The 16,009-nt window shown below is 40.7% G+C and overlaps 1 protein-coding gene across 1 annotated transcript; it reads left to right on the top strand.

Moving 5' to 3' along the window:
* The first annotated feature begins 786 nt into the window (after positions 1 to 786).
* Positions 787 to 12,113, top strand: TCN1 (transcobalamin 1). Its single transcript, XM_047878840.1, has 9 exons — positions 787 to 901; positions 2,870 to 3,049; positions 3,775 to 3,915; positions 4,807 to 4,962; positions 6,216 to 6,403; positions 8,737 to 8,926; positions 9,937 to 10,123; positions 11,611 to 11,729; positions 11,889 to 12,113. Exons 1-9 carry the CDS (start codon positions 823 to 825, stop codon positions 11,948 to 11,950), a joined length of 1,302 nt encoding a protein of 433 aa, XP_047734796.1. The 5' UTR covers positions 787 to 822; the 3' UTR covers positions 11,951 to 12,113.
* The last annotated feature ends 3,896 nt before the right edge of the window (positions 12,114 to 16,009 follow it).

Raw genomic sequence — 16,009 nt, 5'->3', positions numbered from 1 at the left:
GCATCTTTCCTAGTATAGCAAAAATCCACATTTGATGTGTATCTCTGTGGTTTTCCTCCTGGGTTATGAAACTCTCAGAGCACCTACTTAGAAGAAAACTGTACTTCAAAAACTACTATCCCAAAGATCCTCAGGTACAAGGTTCCACCATCTTGTCTGATCCAATTTCAGAGTTACAACTTCTCTCATTTTTACACATTTCAAGCTCTTGCCCCATCAAATCTACTGTCTCAAGAGATATAAACAAAACACCACCAAGTTGGAATGGAAAAGAGGAAAATACCCAATTTATTCTTTGTGTGTGTGTGTGTGTGTGTGTGTGTGTGTGTGTATTTATTTTTGAGAGAAAGAGAGAGAGAGGGGGGGCAGAGAGAGAAGGAGACACAGAATCCGAAGCAGGTTCCAGGCTTTGAGCTGTCAGCACAGAGTCCAACGAGGGGCTCAAACTCACGAACCGTGAGACCATGACCTGATCCAAAGTCAGACGCTTAACTGACTGAGCCACCCAGGCTCCCCTCACTTAATTTATTTTCACTGGGCTGAAGACAAGCAAGGAATGTGAATCCCAAAGTTTAGGATAGGATACGAAGAAAAATTATTTCCTCGTCCTCCCTGAACATACCTTTCAAGACTTCTTCCTGGTTTATCACAATTCTTGGACAAACACACTTGACCACACCCCCTGACATTGTTCAACATTGCTCAATGTTTGCTTAATGAAAGAGGCTGAGGCAAGCTAAAGGAGGAGCTCTCATTACCCTCTGCCCATCACCCAATAAATAGTCAGACAAGCCCTCACCATTCCAGAACACTGTTGGAGAGATGAGACAATCCCACCAGCTGCCCCTACTGGGGCTCCTATTGTTTTCTCTTATTCCAAGACAACTATGTGAGATCTGTGGTGAGTATGCTTTGAGCTAAAATTACTCCTAGTGTGATAGTCTTCTAAAGACTAGTGGCAGGGCACTTGTGTAGAGTGACCTATTCCAGTTCTATAGGGGGTTGGATTTTATGAGTAATATAAAATGTGGCAAGACATGGTGAGGAAAGTTCCACAATGTATGTTGTTTTAAGAGAGGTTGTAGATTCAGTGCTAACTTGCCTAACCATTCTTCCTAGATTCAGATTTTCTCCACCACAGCAACCCTACTAAGTAACTATGTATTCTTCTTCATTTTCAATGATATAATATTCCCAATCCCAGAAACTTTTCAAGATCATATAAAGTATCTTTTGAATTTGAGGCACAATCTTTTTTTATTTTTTTTGGAAGTTCAACTTATGGGTTTAGGGTTAACACTTTGCAACTACACAGAAAAAAAAATAATGTTAATAATCCCTTTCAAATAATGAAGACTTCCCTCTTGTCACTATTGAGTTCAGATTTTCCAAGCTACACATCTTCTCCCCTCCAACTCTTCTTCCCAGGAGATGAGTACAAGCCCATCATCTCTCCTCTGGGTACAGGATCTGGAGATTGTGTGATCCTATTAAAAAATACTAAGTAAGAGAAAGAAAAACTGGCCAGGTGTAGTCTGACCACTTATTAGCTGAATGATCCAATGTTTCTGACATTTTTTTTTTAGCTTTATCCATAAATTGAGGATAACTGGGGGAAGGTGTTGAAGGAAGTGATGTCACGAAGTCTGGTATAGCTCTCAGGGGCATGATTTCTTTTTTGTAAGTCTTTTCCCTGGAATGGAGCTTAAACCTAGTCCAAAGATGAGTAGGTGGTGCTGTCTGTGGGTACATCTTCCTGGTGTTCTGTAGCCTACAAGAAGAGAACATCACCACAGCAGGGCCTTGTGTTCACACAAGCTAAAGCACAAAATCTGCCACTTCTAAGTTTTCTTCCTAGCCTGTCATTTCCTCTGTTGTATCCTAAGAATTGGGGGTCTCTGTGGAGGCTTTGAAGTTCAATTCATTGTACAAAATGATTGACTCTGTCTTTAGTGGTCAAGGAAACTGATGAGTTGTTGACCAGGAACTGAAAAGTCCATTTCAGTGCCAGAAAATCTGCTGACCTAGATGCTTCCACAATATCTCAAACATGATTCAACAATTGTCCAATTGTTCTTGTAACAAACCATGACCTTTCTGTAACCAGTGATTCAGATCTCCACAACTCTCTTTTAAAGAGAAAAATGGTGAAGGGGTGCCTGGCTGGCTCAGTCAGAAAAGCATGGGACTCTTGATCTCCAGGTCATGATTCTGAGCCTCACATTAGGCATAGAGAACTCACGTTTCCTTGATTCTCTAAACATAATGATTGCAACTCCAGTTGAGCTAAAAGTTATAGTATGTATGGTATTTTGCAGTTTTTACATGATTTGTTGTCCAATATCTATAAAACAGATGTTAATATCCACAATTATAAAACAAGGAAACTGAAGGTCAGGAAAGTTACATAAGTCACTTGGAAAGATGGAAAAGGGAAAGAACTGAATCAAGCAAATAGAAAGGACTACAGACTGGGAGTCAGAAGATGCATATTCTAGTCTCCATTAAGCCTTCAATTACCAAGGTTTCTTTAAGGACACGTCGGCTAGACCTCATCTTCAAAATCAGGGAATGATACTAGATCTCCCAGGAAGGACTGATATTCTGCCAGCACACAACAGTAAGGCTGAAACAGTATTAAAACATTGAAACACTTCCATGATGGTTGGTAAAGGAGTATCACCTGATGTAGCAGAGGCTCCAGACTCACCTTTGTACCTGTTCCAGTCACATAGCTAGTGACCACTGGACAGTTCCCTCTGTGCCATATCTGTTACTAAATATTTTAATGCCAACCCTGATCCTAGGCCTCTTGTTCCTTAATGTTTTCTTAATGTGTATTTCCTATTTCTTCCCTCCCCTGCCACAGAGGTAAGCAAAAACAACTATACTGATCTAAACCCTCTGATAAACACAATGATCAATTCAAAATATACCAAAGGAATCCAAGCTGCCAATGTCCTGTTGTCCCTCAGACTTGGTGGGATCCTGAACCAATGCCAAGAACAACAGCTGATCCAACAAGTCAAACTCACTGTGTATTATAAAGGTGAGTGCCTATAGTCTCCAGAAGATTTAGAACACTAACTTACCCATATAGGTTATCTCTAGCAAGAGATATTTGGAAAATATTGTGTGTCCAAAGTATACTTGCTACATCTATTCCAGCTGTAGAAAATTTGAGGGGACATAAAAGTACCTCAAAACATCAACCCTCTGCCACTTTCTCTATAGCTAGACCTTACTTATTTGGGTCCTGAAAAATATTTTCTTTCGAAAGGCCACAAGGAAAAGCAAAAGAAATTATATACTCCTATCTGCTAATATTATATACTCCTATCTGCTAAATTATATACTCCTATCTCCCCCTACACATCTCACAATATTATTATAAGAATTATGAGAAGCCTGAGAATTTTCATACTCTATGAAGCAGAACATCCAAGTCAATTATTACTATCCTGGAAAGATGGCACCCACAAAGAGAGAAAACCCCAAGGTTTCATTATCTATTTTTTTCTTTTAAATTTTACAAGGATTGTATGATTCCCAAAACCTCCCATGATTTCATGGGAAAGACGAGAATCTAGCTTGCATTTATACAGTACTGCTGGAAAAGGCTCTGCTTTGGGAATAAAGAAGAGAACAGTCAAATATTGGTATAGTGTAGGGAAAATGAAAGAACTGACAGGCAATATAAATTACAAGAAAGACAGGAGGCCAGAAAAAATCACAAGCATGTACCTTGTTCAACTTGAATATTTCTCTTTTCAGCTTCAACTTTAACCTCGGGACAGCTTGCCTTGGCTATACTGGCTTTGGGAGCATGCAAAACGCCTGATGAAACATCTATACGTTATCCTAACCTGGTCAAAAACCTTAGAAATAAATTCAAAGCAGAAATTAAAAATATGGGTGAGAATCAAATGTTCAGAGGCCATGGACAACCTTGTCTTCTCTTCCACTGGTTCAGAACTGAAGGAAGTTTCCCTTCAGTCTTTTCTTCTCTTCATTCTATTCATTCACATATTTTTGCAGATCACTTTCCCTTCTTCTCTCTTCCGACAGGCATCTTGAATTTTCTTTTCAAATAGATTCAACTGAGCATTGACTCTACATCAACCTTACATATGATGATGAACACACGCCTACACAAGCACACACACAAATTATAGGACACTGTTCTCTTGTTCTCGAGAAGCTTGTCTTTAGACAAATAATGAAACACACCAGAAATAGCTGAGCAACACAAGACACTAATGACTGTCATAAGCACCAAAGCATACAATACTAGTATAAGAGCTAAAGGATGGCCACAAGTACTTTATCACCTGGAAAAGTAGGCTGACCATGACAGCTGTTAGTGAGGTGCGTTGTTTTTATTTCAACACCCACCCGATATTTATCCTATTTTTCATTAGGCCTCTTTGATCCCATCTTCTTTTGAGATGGTCTCTATTTCTACTTGTAGTTTGAACACATACCATTGAAAGTGCAAGAGGCTTAGTGGTGGGAAATTTGTGTTCCAGTCCTAGCTCTGTAAACACCTCAATGTCAGGATAGTACTTTTATCATGTTATCACTGAATCTCCTCAGTTTTGAAATGAAAAGAGTTGAGTTGAATTTGGTAGCTCTTAGCAGCCTTTACATTTCTCACGTTTGCTGATTTTACCAGTGATTTCCCCCTTCTATTACTCACCTCTCCTTAAATGTAAAGAAATTCTAATAAAGCAAGTAGGAATGGCTGTAAAACTTATTACTCCAGTATTATTTCCATGAGTAAGGTATTTCTTTCCTCTCTGACAGGGAAACACAATGGCAATCCACTGACTAACTACTATCAGCTCAGCCTGGATGTTTTGGCCTTATGTCTGTTCAGGGGGAAATTTTCAATCACCCAAGTTGCTAAAATCTTCGAACCTGAAAATAAAAATTTCTATTTTAAGGGACAGTTCTCAGTAGGTGAGTCATTAAACCCAATTCCTTTGGCATATCGGACACCAGTAAGTCTTTCCCTTTGAGTTTTTTGTACCAGTAAGTACTTGGACTTTTTTAAAAATCCTCTTTATGCTAGTGTCCAGGGAAAAGAATTTTCTTTTTGAGAAGAATGGATATTGGGGAGCATTTAAGCATCTTTCTAGATGTGTAGCAATCCAGTAGAAAGATCTGGTTCTTACCCTACCTCTTCTTTGAGTTATATGACCAATGGATGTTAACTCTTGACTTGAATTTTCCCATCTGATTGAAAGAATCCTCATATAAGACATTTTAGGAAGTATAAGTGTTAGAGAAAAGAAACAGTGGAAGTCAGTTATCTTAACTTTGCCTCTTTCTCTCATTTATTGGGACCATTTGGATGTATGAGCTTACTTGGACAACATGACCTCTCCAGTGACAAGGCCCAAAACTTTGATCAATAAAGTCTGTATCCCCAAAGGATAAGGACCAGAAATCTCCTGGGTCAGCTTACACATCCAAAACAAAGCCCCCTATAGACAGCTAGTATTGTTGCCCAGCCCCTATGGATCCAGATACACACATTTATCTTTCTCCAATGGGCCCGAAGAAAATCACAACTCAGTATCTCTGGATAATAAGGAGAATATGAGATTTCTCATACCATTTCTATGGGAGAGAGAAGGTACCACATCTAAAGAATGCAAGGAGAACTAAGTAATAAGACAGAAAAAGACCTTATCCTCCCTTCTTCCAATCTCTTGTCTCATCCTCCCCCTTAAGAAGGTTTATTGGAAAAAAATTCTCTTAAGTGCTATTTCTTAATCAACCCAATGGAAACACTGGAAAATTGCAAAGACATATTTTACTTGGTGTATCATCCTGAATTCTCTCTATTCCTTTGCCAATATGGCTGAGAGATAAAAAAAAAAAAAAATGAGAACAGCCAAGATGTAGAAGTGGAAGACTGTTCATGTGGATGCATCTGCAAATCCATATGTGTTTCTCTGACCAACAGGTGAGCTATTGAGTATAAGGTACAAGGGATCTTGAAATATTTGAGTGGTTAGTACTGGAGAGGTGATTGCCATATTCCGAAATCCTTCTCTCCTATCATCAACTAGTGTGACCCATCTTCCCAGTTTCCCCAGATCTGTCCCTCTTTTAGCAATGAAAATCCTACATATCAGGAGATCCCTCAGTCCAAGGCAAACTGGGATGGTTGGTCACCCTATCACCAATATGTTGTTTCCTGGCAGATACTGGTGCAATGGCTGTCCTGGCTCTGACCTGTGTGAAGAATATAACAAATGGGAAGAAAAAAACAGATATGGAGAACTTAAATAATATCAATAATCATATAAAGTCACTGATAGAGAAGATTCTTTCTCAGAAAAAAGAAAATGGTCTCCTTGGAAACATATATAGTACAGGAGAAGCTATGCAGGTAAGTCAGAGGATAAAACAGGAGACAGAGAAGGGAGTCATGAAAGAAAGAATAGCTGTGTACTTTCTTATCAGCCTAAGATATTACCCATTCTCTTTCCTATACTAACTGATTTTAAGTGATTCGTCTCCCCTGATGGAAATGTATTCTCCTCACCTTCAATCCTTACCTTTCACACTCCAATGTTTCTATGAAGCTTTTCCTGACAACAATTTTTTTTTAAGAAATTCTAGAGTCTACTATAACCTGTCATGTTGTTCTGGCAAATGTAATTTCACACTTTACCATAAACCATTGTTTTGCATTTGCATCTTACCTCCCAAATTAGACCATTGTTTTCCAAGTAATAAAAGGCAGTGGTAGTAATGGCAGCTAGTATTTGTTGACACAGTCATTAATGAACACAACAATCCACGGAGGAAAGAATTATCACCTCCATTTCCTAGAATATGACCATGAGTCATGGAGTATCACTAACTTGCCTAACATTACAAAGCCAAAAAGTGATTCAGATGGGGATGGAAACTGTTGGTTTCAAAATTCACACTCAGCACCTACACTGTCCCGTATATGTTCCTTGAAGTCTGGGGCTTTATTCCTGCATCACTTACTGATTTCCTCAACTCTAAGGGGTAGATACAAGAAGAGAGAAAAAAAAGATTTACAGAAAAAAAATTCACCGAGTCTTTAGTCTGAATCGGAGTCTTCCAGGCCACTCCAGGAGGAGAGGGCTTTCCAAGGGACAGAGGACAGCAAGGGCACAGACCTCAGGCATGAAAGAACATAACATATTTTAGGAAGATCAAGGTTTTCAACATGACCAGTGCAAGGTCCTCAGGAAAAAATTACAAGATGAAGCTAGGGACATAACAGGGATCCAATCACACAGGTTGTTTTTACTATTGTTGCTGTTGATGCTGTTGCTTGCCTTACTGAGTTTGGACCTAATAAAACAGTGGTTTCCCATCCTGGCTGCAAATTTGAATCTCCCGAAGAAGGTTTGAGAAAACATTAATGTGTAGGCTCCACACCGGCCAGTTAATATAGAAACTTAGAGGTGGAGCATGAGCCTTGGTCTTGTTTTCAAACCCTCCAGGTGATGTTCACTCACAGCAGAATTGAGAGCTACTTGCCTATAACTTTTTAAAAGGAAATGAAATATGATCCCTTTTAAAAATATTCCACAAAGGCTTCTTGACTTCTTGGTTAATTTAAAGTTTCCCTGAGAAACTACAGAGCCACATCTGTAGGTCCAGCCCAAGTAAGCCCTTATCTTACTCCTTGGATACCCTCCTAACTTTTCCTACCCCATCATTCTGTCCCTTCAACCCAGTTCACATCTGCCACTTGGATAGTTTCTATTCAAGGACCTATCAGACTCCCCACTGCCAAGCAAAGAATATCAGACACCTCACCCAGAAACTCTACCAATATGGCCCAACCTCCTTCTCCAGCCTGTTCTTCCACTATCACCCTGAGTCTCCCCAGTGCCCTCCCAGGCCAAGAGGAATCATCTGGGGATTTTGCCAAAATTTAGACAGTCTCATCACAGGCAGGCCAAACGCTGGCTGCACCTACTTTAGCATCCTTGATAATGCTGACCCTCTGGGAATAGTGCTCCCCTGTTTATGGCACCTAATGAAATGTTGTCATACTGTCAAGACCCACCTCAAGGACCACCTTCTGCACCAAGCCTTTACAAAGTGTCACTAAATGTTTATGTGCTCTTCCTCTTCTGAAAGGCCATGGCGTTGGATGCTTCTCCTAAGGCATTCATCTTAGGGGCTCCTTTATGATTATCTGTCTGTTAACAACGTTTATCAATTGCCTCCTATGTGGCTGGTATTGTTCCAGTGCTGGGGCTACAAGAGTGAATAGGGTAGAGAAAGTCTGTTCTCATGGATGCTCTTATCAGTTGTATTATTAATCAATTCCCCACCTCCCACCCATCCCCAAACTCTTTATAAACTTCTTGGTGAATGGGGCACCTAGGTTGCTCAGACAGTTAAGCATCCAACTCTTGATTTCGGCTCAGGTCATGATCACGGTCATGGTATGGAGCCCCACGTCAGGGTCCACACTGTGTATGGATCCTGCTTAAGATTTTCCCCCATCTATCTCTGTCTCTCTCTTTCTCTCTCTCTCTCTCTCTCTCTCAAAAAATAAATAAATAAATGTTTTGGTGACAGTAAAGGCATCCTAGTTATCCAAGGTGCTTCCTATATGGTCAATGTCCAATAAATATTTACCACATTGGTTAGATGTAAGCTTTCCCCTTATTTGATGTTTCTCTCACTCATTCTTATTCCCCCTCATCTTCTCTCATGCATTAGGCTCTCTTTGTCTCATCAGACTATTACAATGAAAGTAAATGGGATTGCCAACAAACTCTGGACACAGTGATCATGGAAATTCATAAAGGAGCGTTCCGTATTCCAACTGCTGCAGCTCAAATCTTACCCGCCCTGATGGGAAAGACCTACTTGGATGTTAACAAAGACTCTCCTTGTGTCTATGGCCCAGGTAGAGCACTAAAGAGCATGATACCCTAAGATGTGAGTCTAAGGTGTTCTTAGGGACCAAGTGTGACCAGATAAATCTTTAAAGCCTAACAGTACCCACATAGAACTCAGTCCTCTATATGTCACCAGTGATTATAACCACCAGAGGACTTGTTCTTAATGTGGTACCAGGTATTGTTCTTGGTTCAAACATTGATAAACAAGGCAGACTTGATTAAGTGATGTCTGCCTCCAAAGGGATGTTTTCTGATGGGTGGATAGAGAGATGTTCTGAGCGTTATTCCCATTCTAAACCAATTATGGTGAGTCTGACTCTCCATTATGTACAAGGAGTGATACTTCAGGGAAGTCCTACATTCTATGGGAGGAAGATGGCAATCTTATAAGGAAATTACAGTCATTTATTCAAACGACTGATTTTTCAACAAGGTATGAAAGAAGACTTTGCTTTTGTCTCTGTTACCTCTGTATCTTTTCTTTTATCTCTGTTCATTCCTGGTTCAGCCACTTATAGGTTTAGGGACCTCAGACAAAATGTTTAATCTCTAACTTCAGTGTACTAATATAAAAAAATACAAATGATAATAGTATCTAATGTGGTTTTTTGTCTAAGGACTGAATAAGATAATCCATGTATGATGGTTAGTACAGTGCCTGGCGCTTAATATGTTTTCAATAAATGTTAAGAAATAAAAAGGCACCCCCCAAAAAGGAAGCATTATTGTATTCTGTACCAAAGCAAAAACAAAATCAGGAGCCTCTGTGAGAAACAGAAGCAAGTGAATTGCTCAAATTGCTGGGAATGGAGCTGAACACATGTATTTACAAGCTGGTGACTATCTTGTTTAGTCACCGAGAGATCTGCCTCTTGACTGCTGATTCTGGCTCCTTGTAGCAAATCCTACTCTGCATAAAAGGAGACTGGGACTCAGGTCGGATGGGCATGTAAACGCTAACATCATTTTTATTATTCTGAATAGTAATTCTTCTTTCCTTTTCTGTCTCTGCCAGGTGACTTCAACATCTCCACTGTGGAGCCTATAACAGCGACACCTCCTCTCTCACCCTCACAAATCCAAGTGAATTATTCTGTGGTAATAATCAAGGAAACATATTCTACCACGGTCTCCGTAGCAAATGGCTCTGTCTTCCTAGATGTGATGAAAGCAGCTCAGAAAGAAAATGAAACTCTATTTGGGTATGTCTGTATGTAACCTAAGGTGATGGTATTTGGTGATTTTAAGGCACAGTAAGAATACATAAGCACCTGAATACAAAGTATGTTTGAAACTCTTCTTCACTGGTAACTTTGCTGTCCATCTACATCTCATGGCAAGAATTTAAAAAAGGTAAGACTTTTCATCTTCTATCACCCAGTAGGTATTAAATTAATGTTCACCTAATGGGTAAGTCCCAGGGATCTCTCTTCTGTCAGAAAAATTCTTTCAATAAGTAGAACTTTGTTAGTCACTTTGTTTTAGAACATGGTTCATTATTTTTGAATCACTGACCTCTTTGAAAATCAGATGAGGGGCACCTGGGTGGCTCAGTCAGTTAAGTGTTCAACTCTTGATTTTGGCTCATGGTTCGGGAGGTTGAGCCCTGTAACTGGCTCTGCGCTGAGAGCACAGAGCCTTCTTGGGATTCTCTCAACCTCTCTCTCTGCCCCTCCCCCACGCAGGTGCACATGCTTGCTCTCTCTCTCTCTCTCTCTCAAAATAAATAAATAAGCTTAAAAAGGAAAAGAAAAGCAGATGATTGCAATGGATGCTCATACCAGACACGTGAACACACACACACAACGTGTCCTTTAAATCAGAGGTTTCACAAATGCCCTGAAGCCTCTCCATGCTCCCCCACTTTCAGATTCATGGACCCCTAGATTAGGGTTCTATGGCCCACAGAGGTCAAATATTAAAATTACAATATTGATTTTGCCTCTGAAAGATATGGTTCCTCTGACTCCCTAAATCTAATTGACAAGTATTTACTGGGTCTAGTAACAAGATGTAAGATGCCAAAATGTAAGAGAAAATTATATATGCATATATGTATACATATATATACACATATACACCACATGTACACATATATGTGTACATATATACACATATATATGTAATATGTAATGTAAATAAATTCTATAAAGGTTGCTTTCAAGGGCTCGCAGAAAGGCAGAGAAATGTGACCAGGGAATGTGAAACAGACACTGGTCATGTCACTTTATAACAAATACAACATGAAATATTAAATTATTCTTTCCTGTTCCTCTTCCCTAAAAGAAAGCCCACTAGCTCATGGTGCCTCTAGGACATAAGGTGAACATTTTCTTCTGCACTTTAGTATCTTCAACTGTTACTATCTTGGGTCAGAAGACTAGCAGTTGTTGACTGCAGTGTCTCCTATGAAATGATGCAGGGCAGAAACAGGGCATCATTCCTGTATGATTTAGCATGGATTATGGAGTCCCTGCAGCAGAATCATCTATAGTGTTTATGAAACATGCAGATTTCTAGTCCCCACCCAGACCTACAGAATCAAAGTATCTGAGGACAGGGACAGGAAATCTGCCTTTTTGGATAATAGCTTCAAGTAATTCTTGCGTACACTGAAGTTTGAGAAATGCCCATGGAAGGTTGCCTTTAAAAATTCTAAGTTCCCATAACCCATTTACTGTCCCCACAGTTTCACAGTGGAGGAGAGATCATGGGGCCCCTACATCACCTCTGTTCAGGGCTTAACAGCCAACAATAACAACAGAACCTTCTGGGAGCTCCTGAATAACGGCCAACCGCTGGATCAAGGTAAGAGAGGGACAGATGTGAGTGACCATGCCCAAAGCATCCAGATGTGAGGGTGCAACCTTTTGTGGTGAGTGTGCTGAGGCACTGGGAAAGTGAAATCCATTATTTGGTGATTTTGTGGTTAAATCACTTAACCCACTTCTCATTCTTCCTTTTCAGGAGTTGGTAGTTACATTGTGCATGAGGGAGATAATTTGGAGGTTCGTTGGAGCACATACTAATAAATTCAAACCTTCCTCAGCTGGATCTCATCCCTTTGCAATGGAATGGCAGGTGGCAAGTGGCTTCATACCTTCCTTTTCCTTTCTCTCAATTTCAGTAGGAGACCCAATAACCGCCCCCCTTCTCTGCGTGTTCAATAAAAGGTCAACAGCTACACAAAAAGAGTGTGTTCTAACCATTTCATTTTAAAAGGGGATTATTGATGGAGGGAAGACCACTGCAAGAAGAAGGAAGGGAAAAGAGACTAGACCAGTGTCTAAGCTGAGCTCTACTCAAGGTTCTACTGCTAACTGTGTGGGTGACCTTGGGCAACAGGTAGGAATGGAGATAAGGTTCTAGATCCAATGTTGAAGCAGCAGCAGATGAGATCAAGTAGGCCCAGAAGTAAGGGATGAACCAAGTGGACATTAACCTCACAGAGGCAGTGGGTAGGGAGAAAAATATTGCTCTGGAGAAAAATAGAAATGTGAGTCTTAGAGATAAAAGGTCAGTCCATAAAGCCCGAGGAATAATATCATCCCCTCACCCAGCTGTCTCCCTTGGATCCCATTTGTTCTTCTCCCACATTTATTTATCTTTTACTTCCCCATAAAAATCATCCTGATATTCATATCATCAAAATACATGTGCAGAAAAAATCACCTTTAGTGTCCATTTCAGCAGAATGCACATTTGAAAAATATATATTAAATCACATCTCAGAAGCATTAACTGAGTTGTACTTTATAACTGAGTGCTTGAGCTATATGCACATACAGTCAGGAGCAAGACAAGCCTTTAAGATGCCAAAGGGCAAATAGTTCTTCAGATAAAGCATAAAATAACCCATTTAAAGCAACCCCTATATATATATATATATATACATATATATACACACACACACACACACACACACACACACACACACAGTGGAGTATTACTCAGCAATCAAAAAGAATGAAGTCTTGCCATTTGCTACTAGTGGATGGAACTAGAGGGTACTATGCTAAGAGAAATCAGTCAGGCAGAGAAAGACAAATATCCTATAACTTCACTCATATGAGGACTGTAACAGACAAAACAGATGAACACAAGGGAGGGAAGTAAAAATAATATAAAAACAGGGAGGGGGACAAAAACATAAGAGACTCTTAAATATGGAGAACAAACAGAGGGTTGCTGGAGGGGTTGTGGGAGGGGGGATGGGCTAAAGGGGTAAGGGGCATTAAGGAATCTACTCCTGAAATCATTGTTGCACTATATGCTAACTAACTTGGATGTAAATTTAAAAAATAAATTAAATAAAAATAAAAAATTTTAATAATAATAATAATAATAACAACAACAATAAAGCAACCCCAAAGGGTGCCTGGGTGGCTCAGTTGGTTGAACGTCTGACTCTTGATTTTGGCTCAGGTCATGTTCTCATGGTTGTTAGACTGAGCCCCCCTGTCAGGCTCTGTGCTGGTCATGGAGCCTGATTGGGATTCATTTTCTCTCTCTCTCAATCTCTCTCTCTCTTTCCCCCTCTGCCCCTCCCCTGCTTGCATTCTATTTCTCTCTAAATAAATAAATAAATATAAAATAAAATTAAAAAATTGAAAGCAACCCCCAAAAGGAAGATGCCTTCAGGTAGAGTTAGTTAAGTTATTTCTATCCATGTCTCCCTCAGATGAATTGAATGTTTTCTTCATGATACCCTTAGCTTCCTCTTCTCCACCAGCAACCCTGCTTTACAGTTAGGGTTTGGCCATTGCTTTCTGGTACTGATCCTTGGTCCTCAGGGTCAACGCCACCCTGTTCTTCATTAACTGGATGTGACAGATGCCCTCATAACTAGACAGCAATGGATTCTATCCCCCTTGGGTCTGCATCTCATCCTGGAGCTAAGTGAGAGACAGAGGGCCTCCGTGGTGCTGTTTGCACAGGGAGGCAGCTGTCAGACCTGTTTGTAGACTCTCCAAGCCATGTGAAATATGGCTCACTTTCAACAATAACCAGTAAACCCCAGTAAAGCACACAATTTGTATTAGACTCATTCACCCAAATAGATAATAAGGCTATTCTAATAGGCACGCTGACATGAAATGAAATAACATCCAATCACAGCACGAAAAAGCATTTCCTTTGCAATTCTCAGTTCATTCCTCTCATTGGATCAAATACGAAATTGCATTTTATGTCACTGTGTTTCTAACACTTCCCTGTAGTGCTGCAGCCTCCATTATTAACAGACAGAGATGAGTTTCTGCTACTCAGTGGTCCCATAGCAGAATACAGTAACATTGCTATCTGATAGGAATGCCTTTAGTCTCAGGAACAGACGTGGAAGTTAATGGAGTAACATTCACTTGGCGTTCTACTGACATTGCCCGGAGAATCCTAGCTCTGGCCACACATGCTTTATGAGAAGCTCCCAAGGCTTGGGACTATGACAGAACCAAGACTGAGTCTGAGGGTAAAGACTTCCATCTGCTGCCACAGAATAATCAATACAAATAAACCTTTCGTATGTCCAGAGAGAGTCTGGGTGCTTGGATACCAGAAAACCAGACACAGGATAAAACAGGCAAATAAATGAATAAAGAAGTTCAGTCAATGGTTACCCAAGGACTGTCAAAATATATGAGTTAAGAAATGTATGGCCTGTGTGGTTCCTGTGCTGGAAGTTATTTGCTAAGTGAGACAATTGTATCATAATCAGTCTTGCAGCAGCCATGGCTGGCAATTTATAAGGAAGTATATGTTTCAAGACACATACCACAGGGTGTGGCTCATCTCAGGATGGTCATGAGCAGCCTCTGGAACCCAAGATCAGTGCCATTCTGGGTCCCTAATCCTGTATTAGATTCTTCTTGCTGTTGTTAACAAATAACCACTAATTTAGCTGACAACAAATACATCACCGTATAGCCCTGGAGGTCAGAAGTCAGAAATGGATCTCACTGGGATAAAATCAAGGTGTTGACAGGGCTGAGTTCCTTCTAGAGGTTCTAGGGGAGAATCCATTTCCTCACCTTTTCCAGCTTCTGGAGGAGGCAGCGTTCCTCCACCTTCAAAGCCAGCAACTGTATCACTCTGACCTCTGTTTCCATCACCACATCCCCTTCTCTGACTTTCACCCCCTCCCACCGTCCTCTTCCACGTGTAAGGACCTCTGATTACAGTGGGGGCCCCCCAGTAAACCAAAATAATCTTCTATGTTAAAGTCAGCTCATGAGCAACCTAAACTCCCCCTTGCCACGTGACCTAACATACTTACAGGTCCCAGGGATTAGCATGCAGACATCTTAGGGGGTGGTGGGCATTATTGTGCCTACCATTCCTTCACATGGCATGCAAAGGCTTCCACTGTGCAGACTCAAACTGTCTTTCTGGCCTCATCTCCCACCACACACCATGTATTAGTTAATAACACAAATCACCCTAAAACTTAATGGCTTAAAACAAGATTTATTCTTTCACGGTTCCCACAGGTCAAGGTCTCTCAACAAGGCCACAATCCAAATGTTGGCTGAGGCATTGTCTTCAAACTCAACTGGGGAAGGATCTGCTTTCAAGTTTATTCACACGGTTGTTGACAGGATTCTGCCCGCCCTGGCTGTTGACTGGAGGCTGCTCCCAGTTCTTTGCCATAAGGGCTTCCCAATCAGACAGCTCGTAACATGGCAGCCGGCTTTCTCGGAGCAGGGAGCAAGAAGAGCCAGAGAGAGAAGGCAAAAGCAAGAGGGAAGACAGTCTTTTGTCACCTCATCTTATAACTTTTGCTGTATTATATTCATTTGAGGTGAGGCCAGCCCACACTCTGGAGAAGGGGATATCACGAGGGCGTGAACCAGGAGGTGGGAACATGGGGCCATGTTAGAAGCTGTCTAATGCACCCCAATACGTGTCCTGTGCTCTCATCACAAAACCACCAACACTAGCCAAGAATGAAAACCAATGCTTTGCAACCCAGGTCTTATATCTGTTCATGAATTTGCTCATCCAGGAAGTCTTTCTTCTGTTCCTACTGTGAACCAGGTAGGAACTCAGGGGCTGGAGATAGAACAGTGAAAAGGAGACAAAGACCCTTTTGC

Source organism: Prionailurus viverrinus, chromosome D1 (genome assembly GCF_022837055.1).
Source record: "Prionailurus viverrinus isolate Anna chromosome D1, UM_Priviv_1.0, whole genome shotgun sequence".
Taxonomy (NCBI): Eukaryota; Metazoa; Chordata; class Mammalia; order Carnivora; family Felidae; genus Prionailurus; species Prionailurus viverrinus.
This window is presented reverse-complemented; position numbering and strand designations above follow the sequence as displayed.

What these genes read in the sequence shown, in the direction of transcription:
- TCN1 (XM_047878840.1), top strand. Translation starts at nt 823, where the DNA reads ATGAGACAATCCCACCAGCTGCCCCTACTGGGGCTCCTATTGTTTTCT. An exon ending in AGCAGAAATTAAAAATATGG is followed by an intron (nt 3,916 to 4,806) that starts GTGAGAATCAAA and finishes CCTCTCTGACAG; the next exon opens with GGAAACACAATGGCAATCCA. An exon ending in TCCTTGTGTCTATGGCCCAG is followed by an intron (nt 8,927 to 9,936) that starts GTAGAGCACTAA and finishes TGTCTCTGCCAG; the next exon opens with GTGACTTCAACATCTCCACT.